Here is an 18,156-nt window from a genome sequence, read left to right on the forward strand (position 1 = left end):
CATTGGAAGAAATTGTAGTGGAAGAGTGCGGAAGGTATACAGGATATGCGGGAGAAGAAACATTTTGGCCAGAGCAATTCTGACGGCCCATGACACAAAAGGATGATGTAAGTCCATAGATGTTGGAGCTTTCCCACAAGGTCTGTCAGGTTGAGACGCAGGAGATTTTTACCTGGAGAGGTCAGACGGACACCTAAATATGGTAGGGATGATTCCCGGGCCCATAGAAATGGAGAAGATTGAGTGATGTGGCGTATAGAGGCTTCATCTAATCCTATTGGGAGCATAACAGATTTATCGTGGTTTATTTTGTATAAAGAGATGGTACTGGATCCAAAATGCTTTGCAATTCAGGCAGGAAAGTTATTGGATTTGTAAGAGCTATTATAACATTGTCTGCATAGAGGCCGATCTTATGTTCTACGCTACCGATTTTAACACCCGTAACTAATAGTGCGGAACGAATCATTTGCACCAGGAGTTCCATAATCATCACAAAAATTAATGGGAATAATGGGCAGCCTTGTCTCGTGCCATTTTGTAATGCCAAATGCATCAGAAACCACCCCCGATGTCCACACCCGCGCACTAGGGGACGAGTGTAGGCTAAGGATGGCATTTAGGAACGTTCCTGATAGTCCAAATTTGCGTAAGACCTCAAGATATTTCCATTGCACCCTATCGAACGCCTTCTCTGCATCCAGGGATTGGAGCAGAGAAGGCATTCGGGTGTGCTCTACCCACTGAATGAGATCTACAAATTGGCGGGTTTCATCCTAGGCCTGTCTACTAGGGACGAAACCAACCTGGTCAATGTGTATAAGTTGAAGCAATACAGAGGAGAGACGGAGGGCTAAAAGTTTGGCATAAATTTTAATGTCAGAGTTTAGCAATGATATGGGACTGTAATTAGCGGCGGAGTCTAGCGTTTGCCCGGTTTTGGGAGTGCGACTATCGGGGCTTCCATGGTCTCTTTAGGGACCTTCCCGGTGGATGCATAGTGATTAAGTGTAGTGCACAGGTGAGGGGAAAGAATGGTCAGAAAACGCTTGTAGTATTTGTTGGAGAAGCCACCAGAGCCTGGGGCTTTATGAAGGGGGGGATTCTTAATGACTTTAAGTTCGTCTCGTGTGAATGGAGTCGATAAGGATGCATTTTGATTTGCGGATAAAGAGGTTTAAATGTATTGAGTCTAAAAACAAGTTTATGCGGTCAATACAGGAGGGAATGGTCATGTGTGTATCTTGGAGGTTATATAGTGTAGCATAAAAGGATGAAAATTTGTTGGCTATATCTAAGGGGTTAGCCATCCATTCTCCTCTCACGTTCAGAAGAAAGGGATTTTTTTCCCGAATTTGTCATTTTTTTAACTAGTTGGCTAGAAATAACGCTCTATTGCTTGAGTAAGAATGGAGTTTTAAACGTTTGACATAATCAAACCTATGTTGCAAGATATCACTTAATTTATAGCGATAGTCTTTGAGTTCCTTCACACCTTCTGGGGTAGGGGGAGGCTTTATTTTTGTGTTCCAACAGTTTGATCTGTTGCAGTAAACGTGTTATTTCGATCGATTGTCTTTTTATTTCTCCTGCGCACCAAGCTTAATAAACAGTCCCCGTAGGAAAGCCTTATGTGCAAGCCACACAACGGAGGGATCATCCACTGAGTTAGTTTGTTTCAAACTAGCTCTCAATCTCATGTAATGAGACCTATGTTAGATTCTGAAGTAGCCAATAGTGTTTTTTTTGTTTGAGAAAAAAGTAAATCTGAGAGTAAGAACCACTGGTATGGGAATAGACAGTGTAGTCCAGCTCAACATCATGCATACATCTCCACGGATCATATAAATCCGCATTTCTTATAAAAGTCGTCAGAGCTGAGTATTTGCGTCTGTCAGCATTAGTGGAGTCCAGAGAGGGATCAATGACGTCATTAGTCTCCGCATATCACTAACGGGGTATTAGTATACGGTTTTAATTTATGCTGCAGAACAGTTTTCTGTAAAATTTGTGTTGGGAAATGTTTGGGGCATATATATTGACTAGGGTCAAAGGGTGGTTGTCGACAGTAGCTGCGATAAATATAAATCTGCCCTCATCATCCGTGTTTATATGGTGTAGTTGAAATTGGACTGTAGCGCCAATAGCTATCACCCCACATTTCTTCTTATCCGCATTAGAAAAGAAAAAGTGTGAGTATTTTTTATGGGAACAGAGGGGAGTCTGCGTTTTCAGCAAATGGGTCTCCTGGACACATACTATGTCTGCCTTTTGAGAAATCGCTTCTTTCCATAGAAGGCTTCTTTTGAAGGGTGAGTTAAGCCCTTTGGCGTTGATGGAGCTAATTCTGATAGGCATATCGGGTAGGTCAGTTAAGTTTGGATGTGGAAGTTGAGCGAGACTTCACACTCCCTGACCCAAACTGGTCACAAGATTAATACACTGCACTCGTCTCTACAGATACAAGACATTCACAGCAATAAACTACTAGCAACACATCACTTCTGCAATGGAATATACAAGCGTGAAAATAGTAAAAGGTGGGTTTACACTCACAGTTCTGTGTAAATCAAGAACGGAAGTGTTAAACAATCTGAGATGAGTTAAACAATTCAAACGAGGAGCGTACTGTGAGAAAAAAAGAGAAACAGAAAAAAAGGTATACAGGAACACCAAGTAATATTTGGTGTGCTTTGCACACTATCCAGCCGGGGGGTAACGTGAAAAAAAACACAGGTTACACAACTCGCCCAGGCAGGTGACTATCGGGCTCGGGTAACAGAGCATGAAACTGATGATTATTTTTTATCTGGCCGTTTAAGATGGGATGGCGGTGGGCGTGATGGAGGGGCTCTATTGCGAGCATCCTGAGAGATAGAGATTGGCAATAGGCCCCAGTTAGTCAGTTTTTAATAGCCGTCTTTAGCTGACAGGATTGGAAAGTTTTTTTTTTTTTTTGTTGGTACATGACTAATAACTTGGTGGGGTATCCCAACGGTATGTTATCTTATGTTCCTGGAGAATGGACGTAACAGGAGCGTACAATCTCTGCAGTTCCATAGCCGCAGGTGAGAGATCTGCAAAGAGAGACAATCCGGAGTATGGCGCAGGTAATGGCTTTGCGGTTCTAGCTGCATAGAGAATCTGCTCCTTTATATGGAAAAAATGGATTCTGGCCAGCACATCTCTAGGAGTTTCTGCTGGGAGGTGATCTGGTTTTGCAATTCTGTGTGTGCGGTCCATAAGCATGTCACGAGGACAGATATTAGGGAATAGGGTGGAGAAAAGTTGTTAAAGGTATTTTTTGAGCTCATTAGGGGGTATTGACTCTGGGATACCTCTGAACTTAATATGGTTTCTTGTCGACCTGTCTTCCAGGTCGGCAAACTTCAATTTAATTCTGTGGATTTCTTCAGTGTGGTGATCATGGGAATCAAGGAGCTCATTATGTGCTTTACCCATTTCAGACAGTGTCTGTTCTCTCCTCTAGGCATTCAAGCCTGTCATGTACTTGAGAGAGGGACAGCTGGAGCCCCCTATGCAGATCTTTCTGTAGTGTGAGCAGCATAGATTTCAGCATATTTTTAGAGACTATATTGTCTGTGGCTGGTATGGCTGCTAATGCAGAGATGTTAGGGTCAGCATTGGAGTGTGGGGCTGAGACAGCCCCATGATGTTTTTTGGCTTGCGGTGTTTTGTTGGGGGAATTAGCAGAAGAGACAGTTCTCTTACCTCTGTCTGTTGTTCCCTCCTCCGAGTTAGCGGCAGCATAAGGGAGGCAGTCCATGGCTTCCTGCTCCTGCACGTCAGGAGGATCTGTGTCCGTTCCCCATTCATTGCGCTGGCTCAGCTGCTTGCCATGTGGAGGATTCGGAGGAGATATCCGTCCGGTGCCATCTTGATGAGAGCGTGGCTCCATGAGGCTGAAATACTAGGTAAGGCGGCCTGGCTGCGGGGGTGGATTTCGTCGCCTCTACATCCCCTGCTCGGTCCTGCGGTCTTCCCTGCTCAGGGCAAGGGAGAAGGAAAGCTCTAGTGGCTGTGAGTCGCTTCAATGCACTGTCGTGGAGTGGAGCTCAGTTCTCAGGCAGCCATTCTGGGCCTCGGCAAGACACGCCCCCGGGATGTACTCACTTTTGTTGCCAGCAGTTTAGACCTTAATGGCTGTGTGTTGAGTTATTTTGAGGGGACCACAAATTTACACTGTTATTTAAGCTGTACACCCACTACTTTACATTGTAGCAAAGTGTCATTTCTCCAGTGTTGTCACATGAAAAGATATATTTACAAAAATGTGAGGGGTGTACTCACCTTTGTGAGATTCTGTAAACTTCACACGTTTCATGGTAATTTGCTTATATTGACTCTAAATGATCTATACATTCTGTTTATAGTCATTTGATTGTCATGTTATTGTTCTGGTTTCAGACAGCAGAGGAAGTTTATCAGCATTTGCACAACATCCTACATTTTGGGAAGCATATCATGAAGCAGTTTCTGGGAGAAAACTATGTTCACCATGGAGTAAGTAAACCCATAATTGATATTGAATTTAAAAAGAATATTTTATTTTAGTGCGACAAAGTAATTGGAAAAAAACAAAAGCATATCATTCTTATATGAGCAAAGCTCAAACAGACAGCACAATGTCTAGGCACCCTTCATTCTACTAGTTTCAAAAGTTAGGACTTTGGCATTATCACAGGTAGGCATATCCTAGTCACTTCTATTTCTGGTTACAGTATTAAATTGGTGGTGTTGTTAGGGTATTATATATAGTAGCAGAAAAAGTTGTCTGATATCTTGCACTTCCACTAATATGGTGGCTTCCACACAGCACTGAGGAATGAATGAAAAAGTGGCATAGGAAGCTACAGAATGCCTACTTTAAATGTTATCTTTGTCATCTGATTTGTCTCACACTACTTGAAGGCTCAGGTTGCCTAAATCTAAGGTTCCCTGTTCACCCAGGTTACATAGTGTATAAAATTGGAAAAAAGACACAGGTACTGAAATTCAGGGGCAACACATAGTCTGTTATTCCAAAGATGTTAAAGACAAGTAAGTCACCCTCATGCAAGGTCTATTGTAGGACCTGAAAGGCCTACTTTATTTTGGGTAAGTCTTTGGCTATTCACACCCGATACATTCCAACTGGCAGTTTTCTTTACTTCAGAAAGCTTTTTTTTTTGTCTCAGAACCCTAAATTGATCAATCGTGGCAAATCACTCCCATAACATCCCTTCCCTATTGGCAAAATCGAAAGGGGTTAGCATTCTGATGTCATGATTTATCCCATTGCAACTAAGAAAAAAATATTTTTCACCAATTCATGCTCTGATCAAAAATGCACCAGTACTGGCTGATGGATAGTCTTAATCAAAAGTTCACTTTTCAAAAGCCTGGTCATGGCAGCTCTCCTTTAGAGTTGAGCGGACACCTGGATGTTTGGGTTTGAGAAGTTAGGCCGAACTTCACGAAAATGTTCGGGATCCGAACTCAACCCAAACTTGATCCCGAACCCCATTGAAGTCAATGGGGACCCAAACTTTTGGGCACTAAAAAGGCTCTAAAAATTGTCTGCAGTGCCAGAGGCCTCATTCTCAGACTCAGGGCCATGGCAACCATACATGGGAGTTGATGTTCACATCACAGCCAAGAAGGATTCATGTCTGCCAGCAGTGTCACAGGCCTCACTCAGACTCAGGCCAATGGCAACCTTACATGGGAGTTGAAGTTGTCATCACAGCCAAGAAGGAATCATGTCTGCCTGCAGGGCCACAGGCCTCATTCAAACATTCAGGCCCACGGGACCCACAAAGAGGTGAGTTAGAATCACGCCAAGACGGTATTGATTTAACCCAGCAATGCCACAGGCCTCATTCACAGATTCAGACCCATGGCACCCACAAAGAGGGGAGTTATAATCATGCCAAAGCAGTATTAATTTCACCCAGTAGTGCCACAGCCCTCAATCACTAATTCAGGACCATGGCACCTGCAAAGAGGAGAGCGGTCCCGTAACAGCAACACAGGCCTCAGGTCAACCTGCAATGGAACAGGCCATTATCATTTATGTAGGCCCCTGACACCCAGACAGAGTAGAGAGGTGCCATAGCAGAAAATCAGGCTTCATGTCACCCAGCAATGGAAAAGGCCACTTTCAGTTATTTAGGCCCCAGCAGCCAGACAGAGGAGAGAGGTCCCATAGCAGAAAATCAGGCTTGATGTCACCCGCCAAAGCAGCAAGCGATTAACCTAATTTTAGGCCCCTTACACCCAGACAGAGGAGAGGTCATTTGACAGCAAAAAGAGGTTAATGTCACGCACCAAAGCAGCAGGCGATTAACTGAATTTTCTCTGTCGCTCATTGACAGACGTAGTCCTCCTTGATTAATATCAACTCGGGTTATACTGCCCTCTACAGGAGTAGGACTAGACAGGAAAGAAAACGTTCTGGCCACACCCTAGGGGCAGTCCCAGAGGGTATATCCTCTCACTTCCTGCTACAGCAAATCAGTTTTTTTTCTGTCTAGTTAGGAGTAAGGACCTAGATTCCTTGCTAGGATCTTCGATCCTGGCAGGATTTTTTTAGAAATACTTTTTTAGACCGCTTTTTTTCTCCAGTGTTCCTGTGAGATCTTCAAGAAAGCACACTGAAACTGGGCGACGGGCTGGATGTTGAGATCCAGTGGTCACCCGTTCAGCCTACGAGCGCGTGCAGGCCATAGCTCCGCGCTGGGTCGGCCGCGACATAGTCCCACTGGACGGGGACTGACCCTGCGAGTTAAACGTCTCGCCTGGACGCCAATGACCAGCAGAGTCACGGCGTCCGTATTGGTCGACAGCCCCCCACTCCGGTGGAGAGGGGTTCTGTCAGGAGTTGGCGCCCGCCTGGTTCCGGTATGGTGAGTAGAATGTTCCCCCTCTCCCCCTGTCGGGTTTGTTGGTGGACGCGGGCCCCTCTCTGGGATGGTCGGACACTCTCTGGGTCAGTTTCTGGGTCTCCCCTCTATCCTATAACAGGTCACAGATCCCCCAATTTGAGTGTAATTTTGTGAATAGAAACCAGGAGGCTTGGTTTGGGAGCTGACTATCTAAAGTCACTATATGACTGTAAGGGTGACTGAAGTCAGTGGCAGACTACTAAAAGGCATTACTATTGAGGTATAGAGGTATCCTACCTGTCATAGTGTGTACACAGGCCGATGCCTATGCCTGCAGCCCCAAATCGCCATCCCTCCAGAAAGCCGGTCACTTCCACAGGCCGCACAGCCTCCCGCAGGCCGAGGACACCTCCCACAGGCCGTGGCACTCCCGCAGGCCGCACAGGCCGAATGCACACCTCCCGCAGGCCGCTGCTAGCTTGCAAGCCGCCGCTATCCTACACAGGCCGCCGCCATTTTCCTGCAGATCGCACGAGGCCGCCATATTGGCGTAGCCTCGTGTCTCCAGCATGGGGGCGGCCATGTTTGAGGTGACCAAACACCTCGAGAAGCTATGGGGAGGCGCCGGAAGGCGTGTAAAGGGGCGGAGCCGCCTCCTTTGACCCCGGAAAAGCAAGCCAAAGACTTCCTGTCTGTAACAGACAGTGCTGGAACAGGTTGTATTGAAACTTCTGAGCATCAAGTGGTGAGCCTTGGTCTCTCTCTCTGTAGGGGTCCAAAAGCAGGTAACACTGAGGGGCGCTTCTTAGGGAGGATCTGCGGTCTCAAGGACCGATCTTCCATCGTGTTTTACAGTCGCTGGCTTTAACGGCCTGGCCATTGAGACCCAGGTACTGAAGGACAGAGGATTGTCAGCTTCAGTTATTCCTACGCTAATTAAAGCAAGGAAAGCGACTTCCAGCAAAGTCTATTATCGCACATGGAAGGCTTGTATTGCGTGGTGTGAATCGTAGGAGTTTTCCCCCACGTACCTATTCGGTGACCCGAATCTTGTTTTTTTCTGCAAAAGGGGGTTGAGCAGAAACTATCCTTGATCACTATCAAGGGTCAGGTTTCAGCGTTAGCAATCTTCTTACGGAAGCCTCTGGCTACTCATTCCTTGGTGCGGAATTTTATCCAGTGGGTGCAGCACTTGGCCCCGCCAGTGCGCGCGCCCTTACCATCCTGGGATCTTAATTTGGTGTTGTCGGTTCTTCAGAAACCTCCCTTTGAAAATATCAGGGAGATTCTCTTGCTTATATTATCTCAGAAGGTGGCCTTCTTGGTGGCTATCACTTCTGCACGCAAGGTGTCAGAACTGGCTGCATTTTCATGCCATTCCCCATATCTAGTGGTTCATAGGGATAAGGTAGTTCTTCATCCGAAGCCATCGTTTCTTCCTAAGGTGGTTTCAGACTTTCATCTGAATAAAGAGATTGTGCTACCTTCCTTGTGTCCTAAGCCCAGTCATCCTCGGGAATGTGCGTTGCATTCCTTGGATGTGGTGCGGGCAATCGGGGTATACCTGAAGACTACGGAATCGTTCCGTAAGACGGATTCACTTTTTGTGATCACGGATGGCCCCAGAAAGGGGTTGCCTGCATCTGCCGCGACTATCTCCAAATGGATTAGGCAGACGGTGGTACAGGCTTATTCTATTAAGGGTCGGAATTCTCCGTTCCCTGTTAAGGCGCACTCCACTCGAGCGCTCAGTACTTCCTGAGCCTACCGCCATCAGGCGTCAGTGGTCCAGGTGTGCAAGGCGGCTACCTGGTCGTCGGTGCATACCTTTATAAAATTTTATAAAGTTGATGTGATGGCATCGGCGGATGCCTCATTTGGCTGCAAGATTTTGCAGGCCGCAATTTGAGGAGACCGGTGGTCTACCTCGAGGGTTTTTTTCCGTTGGAATTTCAGTTAAGTCTCATCTTTTGATTGATGAGCCTTTAAAAATTCTAGTTGGCACCGGTTGGGCCTTCTAGATTGGATTTTGATTTCCATTTTCCCACCCCTCATTTGTGGCACTGCTTTGGGACGTCCCGAGTTGATATTAATCAAGGAGGACTACGTCTGTCAATGAGCGACAGAGAAAAATGGATTTTTGTAAAATTTCCTTAAGGGCGCGATGTAGCTCTTCTCCAGATATGGGGGCCCTCCAAGGAGTCTGCATCTGATTCGGAAAGAGGGGTCATACCATGGGATTGGAAGAAGGCATCCAGTTGGGCCTTTCTGGTTTCTGGAGAGGGTTTAACAGCAAGGGAGCCAGAAAGGTTATACAGTTTCCTGTATTAGGACTCTTGGCTATGACTGGGTTGGAGTGGTGGGGGGTGCCAGAGGCATCCCGGATAAGATGCACCAGGGATGATGCGTTCTGCGTATGCACTGCGCGAGCTAGGAGGCGACCACTCTTGTTCCCCTGCTCATAAAATAACTTGCGTGAGAAAACCAGTCTGCGGTGAGTCTGGAGACCCAGCTTATCACGTAACTCAGTGCGAACCACCGTCAGTTCCGACAGTGGTTTGCGCAAGGGAACGTTTAAAGGATTTTTCGAGCCTTTCAAGTCTGGAGTAGAGGTCCGTGAGTTTCTCATGCCGTGCCCATTTAAGGGGGGCCGACAAAGAGAGAAACTCTCCCCGGATCACACACTTGTGTGCCTCCCATTGGGTCAACGCTGTGGTGTCAGGGGTGTCGTTCAGACCAAAATATTCCGTCAGGGTATTTTGGAGCTTCGCAACCACTGCTGTGTCTCTCAGAAGCGAGGCATTAAGTCTCCAGGATTTACATCTCGTTTTGATTTCCGGAAACTGAAGGGACATAGTAATTGGGTTGTGGTCTGACAACACACTGGGTTCAATGGTAGAGGAAGATAGCTAAGGAAGGTCTGATTGGGATAAAAAGAGATAATCGATTCTGGAGAATTTCTGGTGAGGTGAGGAAAAAGTGTAATCTCTTGTGTCCGGATGGGTCAGTCTCCAAGAATCGTGAAGTTGGAGAGATTGGAGCTGACTGGTGATTTGGCGCAATGCCTTGTAGGGAAGGACAGAGGAGCCCGTGGAGGAGTCGAGCAGGGGGTTTAAGGGGGTGTGGAAATCGCCACCAAGAATCAGACCAGACGTGAAGTCCCGAAGTTCCTGTATGGTAGAGCGAAAGAAAGCCACCTGTTTGCTATTGGGCACGTAAAGGTTTACGATCGGGATTGGATGAGAGGCGAGGAGCCCCTTAATGAAGATGAACCTGCCGTTAGGATCTTTCTTAATGGCGAATAGTTTGAAATCTACCTGACTAGCCAAAAGAATCGAGACCCCGCGAGATTTGGAGCCGTCCGTTGTAGCATGAAATCCTGTGGGAAAGCGCTTGTTGGAGAGGAATATCAGATCTCCCGTCTTAAAATGGGTTTCTTGGAGCAGAAGAATTTGCGCCCTGAGCCTATGAGCTTCCGAAAGCGTTTGGCAACGCTTCTCAGGCACGTTAAGGCCTTGTGCGTTCAGAGAGGATTTTAATGTGTTTCTGGGACCGTATCACCTCAGGGGCGGACATGGTAGGAGGGGTAGGGGAAGAAAAAAAAAGGGGGGGCAGGAGAGGAGGAGGGGGGGGGGGGCGTGGAGTAGAAGGGAAGAGGGGGTAAGAAGCGCAGAAGAGAAGAAAAAGATGCCCCCGTAAAGCTTACCAAGGGTACTGGTCAAGCCCTAGACAAGAGGGGCGAGGGAATGCGCACTTTGTGCTTGGGATCAACGGGAGCCCGGAAAATACCCAGGCAACCGTTGTTGTGTGGGGAGGGGACTTAGTACAAACACTAAACAACCGTGAAACAGCACAGCACTGGGGGACAGCAAGAAATGGATAGGAGTAGTGGTGTCTCATAAAGGAAATCTGGCCATGGATTGCCAGAAGGGTTAAGAATTCAGTGTAAAATCGAGTGGGCCCTGAGGTAAATTAGGAAGGGATAACCACCCCCGGATGAACAAAGACTTTGTATATTACACTAGTACCCAGAATGCTATGCCCATGCAGGGTCCGCAGCAAGGGAGCTGACCCCGGACGGGCACAGTTCAGCAGCACGTAAACAGTGCATTACAACAGAACGGCATGGCTTAGCTCAGCAACAGGTTAACCGTACGGTACAGCCGAACTGCAAGGCTTATTTCAGCAGCATGTAAACAGTGCATTGCAACAGAACATCACGGCTTAGCTCAGCAACATGTAAACAGTGCATAACAGAGCTATATGGCTAAGCTCAGCAACATGTAAATAGTGCATTACGACAGAACTGTATGGCTTAGCTCAGCAACAAGTAAATAGTGCATTACAACATGACTGCATGGCTTGGCTCAGCAGCATGTAAGTAGAGCATTACAACCGAACTGCATGTTTTAGTTCAGCAATATGTAAACAGTGCATCACAACCGAACTACTTTACAGTATAACCACATCAACCCTGAAGCCTTGCAGCGTGCAACCACTGCATGTCAGTGAAAGTTGAAGAATGAGAGGATATAGGTAATCCAGTGTGCAGGAGGATATATATACGGGGGTTGGGAGAGGAGGGAAAGCAATGAGTACAGGGAAGAATGATGGGGAATGGAGAAAGAAAGATTGAGGAGAAAGAAAAGGGGAGGGCTGAGGTAAAGAAGGGGTAGCAGCGAATGAGATATTGGGAAAAAGAGGGCAGATGGAGCCAGCAGGACAGAATAAGGGGTAGAGAAGAGTTGACAGCGATCAAGATCTAGGTGACCCCAAGACCCTTTCACCGGAGGGTAGCATGGGGACATCCTAAGGAGTCCCTAGGGTAGATATGTGCAGGGGAGAGGCTGAATATGGGTACCCAGCAGTGGATTGCAGTCTCCGCGGGGTGTAGAGAGCACTGCAGGAGTGATAGAGGAGGCGGCCCAGAGGAAAGGGGGCAGAAAGGGTTGGGCAGGTGAAGATGAGTTGTGCACATAGCTGAAGAAGTCATGCAGCAAGAAGGAAGATCAGAAGGTGCATCGGTAGATATTTAGACATGGAAGGAAGGAGGCGAGTTGCGCAACACGTTATGACCCCCCCCCACTCACAATAGTAAGTGGCAACACATATAAACCCCCACAATGACCCAACTGCATCCATCATGTACCGGGTTCCAGCGGGACCATCGGGGGTAAACTCTCGAAACACTTTGAGGCAGTCCACGCCCGAGATGAGAGGGGAAGGCAGGGAGTGGAAAGCAGGCAGAATCAGGAGCGGTCCCTCGTCACTAGAGGCTTACTTTGTAAAGCGGGATGGAGCCTGAGCAGGGGGGTCGGGGTCCTTTGAGCAGTGGGAGGAATCGTGAGTGTCCGCCACTAGGCGGGATGGATGGGGGACAGCAGGTTCAGAGAGGCGTTCCCGCCGAGGCGTTGGAGATCGGAGAAGACTGGCCTGCTGGTTTTCCCGTGGACGGCCTGGAGTTGATCCGGAGCAGGATTGATGGCGCCTGCGACGATGGCGTTGCGCCTTTGGAGTGGAGGACGATGTGACCGACACCCAAGGATCCGGAGAGTAGAAGGCGCTGTACCAGTCCGGTAAGTCCATAACAGGGATATCCATAGCTTCGCAGAAAGCTGGGAGGTCCTCAGGAGTTCGAAGAGCCGCTGATCTACCCCGGAAAGAGGCAGAGAGGCAGAAGGGGAATCGCCATCGATATGTTATCCCTTTGGAGCGGAGAGAGTCCAGGAGGGGACGTAGAGCTCTCCAGTTTTGCAAAGTGATGGTAGAAAGGTCCTGGAATAGTTTAATCTCTGATCCCTCATATAATATGTGTTCCCGGACTCTCGCTTTACGCAGGATAGCCTCTGACAGGATAGCTGACAAGGCAAGCCACATCTCTCGGGGGGGGGGGGGGGGTCCGATTCCCCACCACAAGGCCTCAGGGCGCGATGTGCTCGCTCAAAATCGACAGGAGTGTCAGCGGGCCTCTCCAGGAGGTTGTTGAAAATGGCGGTCAGCGCAGGCATCAGTGCAGGGGGCTCTACTGATTCAGGAAGACCACGTAGTCGAATGTTGTGCCTCCTTCCTCGATTGTTGAGGTCTTCTAGATGTCTGTTGAGCTCGATTAGGTGGGCAGTGTGCGAATCCGTTGACCGTTGGAGCTGTTTAATGGCGGTGGCATGAGTGGCAGAAGATTTCTCAGTGTCTGCCAACCGTGTAGTAACGGATCGTAATTCCGCTGTAAGATCCGCGATGGCTGAGCCCAGGGTGTGCTTGATATCCGCTGCTACAGATTGCAGATCTACCAGGCTGGGTAGTGGGGTCCCCATGGCCGTTCAAGATACAGACGGCGCGGTAGCAGCCAGCAGTGTGTCAGGTGAGTGTGGCGCAGGAAATGGAGAGGCCGCCCCGTTGGCTACTAATGGCTTGATTTGCACTTTTATTGAAGGGGTGCGTTATCTGGCTCCTCTGAGGAGATCCCCGTTGCCTCCGTGGAATCTCAATCTGGTTTTGTCTGTCTGTTCTTCAAAAGCCTCCTTTTGAGAATATTAGGGATATTTCTCTGCCTTCCTTGTCACAGAAGGTTGCCTTTCTAGTGGCTATTACTTCTGCTCGCAGAGTTTATCTGACGGTTGCTGAGTCACTTAGAAAATCACTCTTTGTCCTCACAGACGGTCCTTGAAAAGGTTTGGCTGCGTCATCTGTGACCATATCCAGATGGATCAGGCAGACGGTTGTTCAGGCTTATTCAATCAAGGGTCATGTTTCTCCTTTCCCTGTGAATGTGCATTCTACTAGAGCGCTAAGTGCCTCTTGGCCTTTTCTCCATCAGGCCTCTGTTGCACAAGTTTGTAAGGCAGCTACTTCGTCGTCTGTGCACACCTTTACCAAGTTCTACAAGGTGGATTTGTTGGCGTCTTCGGATGCCTCTTTTGGCTGCAAGGTTTTGCAGGCGACTGTTTCGGAAGAGAATGTTTTTCGTTTCTCTTGGAGGTCTTTTACTTGGGTGACCTCCCGTTGTTTGGTTGAGCTTCATGTTACCCAATTGGCTAAGTTTAGCCTTTGGAGTTTACGTTACTTCTGAACAGAAGAACAGAGACTGCGTCCGTCAATGAATGATAAAGAAAATTGAATTTTTGTCTTAGCGTAAAATTCTTTTCTCTGAAGTTCGTTGACAGAAGCAGCACCCACCCCTCTATTTTTTTTTTTTTAAAAACAGTGAGGTTTATTGAAACTTTTGGTACAATACAAAAATAAACCGTGCATTGAAACTTCGATCAGATTCATAACACACAGGGGTACAAAAATACAAATATACACAGTGATTAACACTTAGAAACAGAACAGACATAGTAAAAATAAGGCAGTAGTCAGTTACTTTCTTTCGGCCCAACACTCAAGCAGACAATATTGGTTTAACAGGGACGGTCAGCATAAAGTAGTTACCCACTTCACTACTGAGCCGTATCAGGGCACTGCACCCATTTGTCCCAAATCTTGTTGAACTTCTGAGGGCACCCCCTATGTTTATATAAAAGTTTATGAAATGGGATGACACTATTAATTTCCTTAATCCACAATCCTAAAGTAGGAGGAGTAGGTCTCATCCACCGCCTGGCTATCAATTTACGTGCTATAAACAAGGTTTCCTGAAGAAATATGACAGTGGATTTGGGCATCTCTCCATCCGGATAGACCCCCAGGAGACACTCCTTAGGAGAGAGTTGTAGAGGAGACCCCATTTTGTCATGCAGAAATGTGACTACCTGTTGCCATAGAGTCTGTAATTGGGGACAGCTCCACAGTAGATGAAAGAAGGAAGCATCAGGGTCTCCGCACATAGGACAAGAGGGGACCAAGTCAGGGTGATATTTGGACAGTCTAAGTGGGGTGAGATAAGCCTGGTGTAATATAAAGGTCTGGGTTAGGCGATCCGACAGTTTTGGCGACACTCTGCGGCACGTCTCCAGGGCATCCTCCCATTCCTCATCCTCCATGGCCCCCACATTGCGCTCCCAGCGGGTCTTAAGTGCAAAAGCTAAAGTGGTCGAGGAAGGTGTGTGAAGCTCAGAGTAGAACATGGAAATGAGGTGACTGGGTTCTGTACTTTTAACAATCTCAAGGGTGGTAATCGATTCCATCTCAGGAGGGCCGTCAGGGAATTGAGATCTATAGGCATGGGAGAGCTGTAAGTATCTGTAGTGCATGGGGCCCTGGAGCGCAAACTGGTCTCGCAGGGTCTCGTAAGACCGTAGACCAGTGGTCGTGGAGATATGGCTAAGGAGAAGAATACCCCTCCCACTCCATACCGACAGGTCAGGGATGGAGAGGAACTCACGCAATGTACTATTATGCCACAGAGGGGTGAATGTGTGGAATGGAGGGCACCGAAGCCTGGACGCTACCACCTCCCAGATCCGACAATAGTGATATAGAAGAGATCTGGGGCACAGGGGCTCCGGCGAGCCCCTGACGCCCCTAAGGATAACTAGAAGGGGGTCCCTGAGGGGATGAGCCCACCCAGGGCAGAGCAGGGTCAAGAAGCGCTCTCTATCCGTTTTATCTATGTGAAAGAACTGGGACAACTGAGCTGCCAGATAGTACAGATTAAAATCCGGCAGGGCCAACCCCCCTAGATTTGTAGGATTCTTGAGTTTGCGCCAGGAGATCTTGTGCCGGTTAGCACCCCAAACAAAGGTCTTGAGGAGTGATTCCATCTGCTTAAACAGCCTGAGTGGCAGATAAATAGGAGAGTGCCATACAACATAGAGAATTTTGGGAAGGAGAACCATTTTAATTAAATTGACTCTACCCATCACTCCCAGAGGTAATTTGGACCATACTTGAATTTGAGCCTTAAGCAGAGGGAACAAGGGTTGAACGTTATCCGGGACATAATCTGCTGAGCTAGCTTTCACTTGAATCCCTAAGTATTTAATGCGGGATACACATTGTAGGGCCGGGTTTGCGGGGGCGATCGCCTGCGGGCTCTCGTCAAGCGGGAGAATTTGTGACTTATCCCAGTTTATCTGAAAACCGGAGAATCGTCCGTACCGTTCAATTAAAGAAAGGGCTGTGAGCAGGGATTCTCGAGAGTCTTCCAAATATAACAAAGTGTCATCAGCATACATGCTGATTTTCTCCTCTAGCGGTCCCCTACGTAGGCCACGAATCCCGGGATGTGCTCTAATGGCCATCGCCAGGGGTTCCGCGGCCAGGGCATACAGCAGGGGGGAGAGGGGGCACCCCTGTCGAGTGCCACGGGATAAAGGGAAGGCGGTCGACTGCCAGCCGTTGGCCAGGACCCTAGCTACCGGGGCGCTATATAGAAGTTTGACCCACTTAATAAAATTAGGTCCAAAGCCGTATCGGTCCAGGCAGGTCCATAGAAATGGCCACTCTACCGAGTCGAATGCTTTAGCCGTGTCCAAGGAGACCACCACCCTGCCACCCATTACGTCGTGTTGTGCCTGGAGATTCATGAATAACCGGCGAAGGTTAAATGAGGTGTTCCTCCCAGGCATGAACCCGGCCTGGTCCGAGTGTGTGAGCGAAAGGATCACCTTGTTAAGACGGAGGGATAAAATTTTCGCAAGGATTTTAGTGTCTACTGGGAGCAAAGAGATGGGACGGTAAGACTCTGGGGCGTGTAAGTCCTTGCCCGGCTTGGGGATGAGCACAATTAGCGCCTCCCGCATAGAAGGGGGCAGGGCTGCATCTTTGAACAGGGATTGAAACAAAGCCAATAATTTAGGAGAAAGGAGTTCCGAATATTGGGAGAAGAATTCAATCGGGAGGCCGTCTAGGTCGGGGGCCTTAGATCTAGGGAACTTGGACACGGCTGCTGCAATCTCCTCCACAGAAATGGGTGCCTCGAGGGTCGCCAACTGGTCGGATGTCAAAGTGGGAAAGTCAATAGAGTCCAGAATGTCATGCATGTCAGTGCAGTCAGCGGGGGCCTTAGAGGTGTAAAGTGTACTAAAAAATGATCGGAAACACTGTGTCACCGCAGCAGGATCAGTGATCTCATTACCCAGGTCATCCTTTAAAGTAATAACTACCGGGGGCCTATCCTCACAATGGACTAAATATGCGAGGAGTTTCCCCGCCCGCTCTCCATGTGCAAACAGATTCTGCTTCTGAAAAAACATCTTAGATTTCGCCTTCTCATATTCAAGTTGGGAAAGGATTTTAGAGGTCAATTTATACTGGGATTCATGTGTCGGAGTCGGGTCCGCCATAAAGGCCTGTTCAGCTTCAATTAGATTTGTCGTTGCCCTGGAGATCTCCTCAACAGCCCGCGCTCTAACAGCTTTGATTTTGGAGATCATAGTGGATCTGGCGAACAGTTTAAATGCCTCCCACACTGCAGCCGGGGAGGCAGTGCCCTCATTATCAGAGAAGAATTGTGTCCAGGTCCCCTCAATGTCGTTCCCATCAGACACCAAGGGGAGCCAGGCGGGATTCCCAGGCCGGGGGAGGTCTATTGCAGGGCAAGGACAACAGTATCCAATAAGGGCAGTGATCAGACAGAGTCCGTGGGGCGAAGCCCGCCGCCAGTAACCTGGGGAGCAGGGTTCGAGACAACAATATCAGATCAATGCGTGACATAGAATGGTGTGCAGCCGAGAAACAGGAGTACGCACGCTGAGCGGGGTATTTGCTGCGCCAGGAGTCGGCCAAACCAAAGCTCTCCAACAATCGGGAGAACCTGGTCGGGGACGACCCCGGCGGCGCCTGGGAGGCGCCACCGGATCTATCCAGACCCGAGTCCATCACATTGTAAAAATCGCCCAGCCAAATCACCGGGGCCCCCGGGCATTGTGCCATAAACGCCAATCCCTCCATTATAACCACAGCAGAGTAAGGGGGGGGGCACATAGAAAGCCATCAGCAGCATCAATTCCCCATAGACTGACGTTTTGAGAGAGACATATCTACCCATTGGGTCAACCTGAGATCCTAGGAGCTGGAAATGTACCGATTTGGCCACCAGAAGCGCCACACCCCTGGAGTGCGAGCTATATGCAGAGTGCTGCACCCAGCCAACCCAGGGCCGTTTGAGAGACTGCTGTACGCGGCCCTCCAAATGTGTCTCCACCAGTACTATAATGTCAGCCCGGACACGGCGTAAAACATTAAAGACAGCCGTCCGTTTAATCTTATCGCGCATACCCCTGACATTCCACGTCAACAATTTCAATGCGGCCATGGCAGGGGTAATACGGAGCGTGGAGCAGAGGCTCCCAGGATCTCAGGCAATAAGGCCACAGAACTAACAATTCCA

General features: G+C 48.4%; 1 protein-coding gene across 1 annotated transcript in view; it reads left to right on the plus strand.

The window, feature by feature from the left end:
* IPPK (inositol-pentakisphosphate 2-kinase) overlaps positions 1-18,156 on the plus strand; it is a 957,415-nt gene that overhangs the window by 159,699 nt on the left and 779,560 nt on the right. The window contains exon 3 of the mRNA XM_082265219.1: positions 4,429-4,524. Within this exon, the coding sequence (XP_082121345.1) occupies positions 4,429-4,524 (96 nt within the window). The remainder of the gene's footprint in view (positions 1-4,428; positions 4,525-18,156) is intronic.

The sequence above is a fragment of the Pelophylax lessonae genome (assembly GCF_965119305.1).
Source record: "Pelophylax lessonae genome assembly, chromosome: 8".
NCBI lineage: Eukaryota > Metazoa > Chordata > Amphibia > Anura > Ranidae > Pelophylax > Pelophylax lessonae.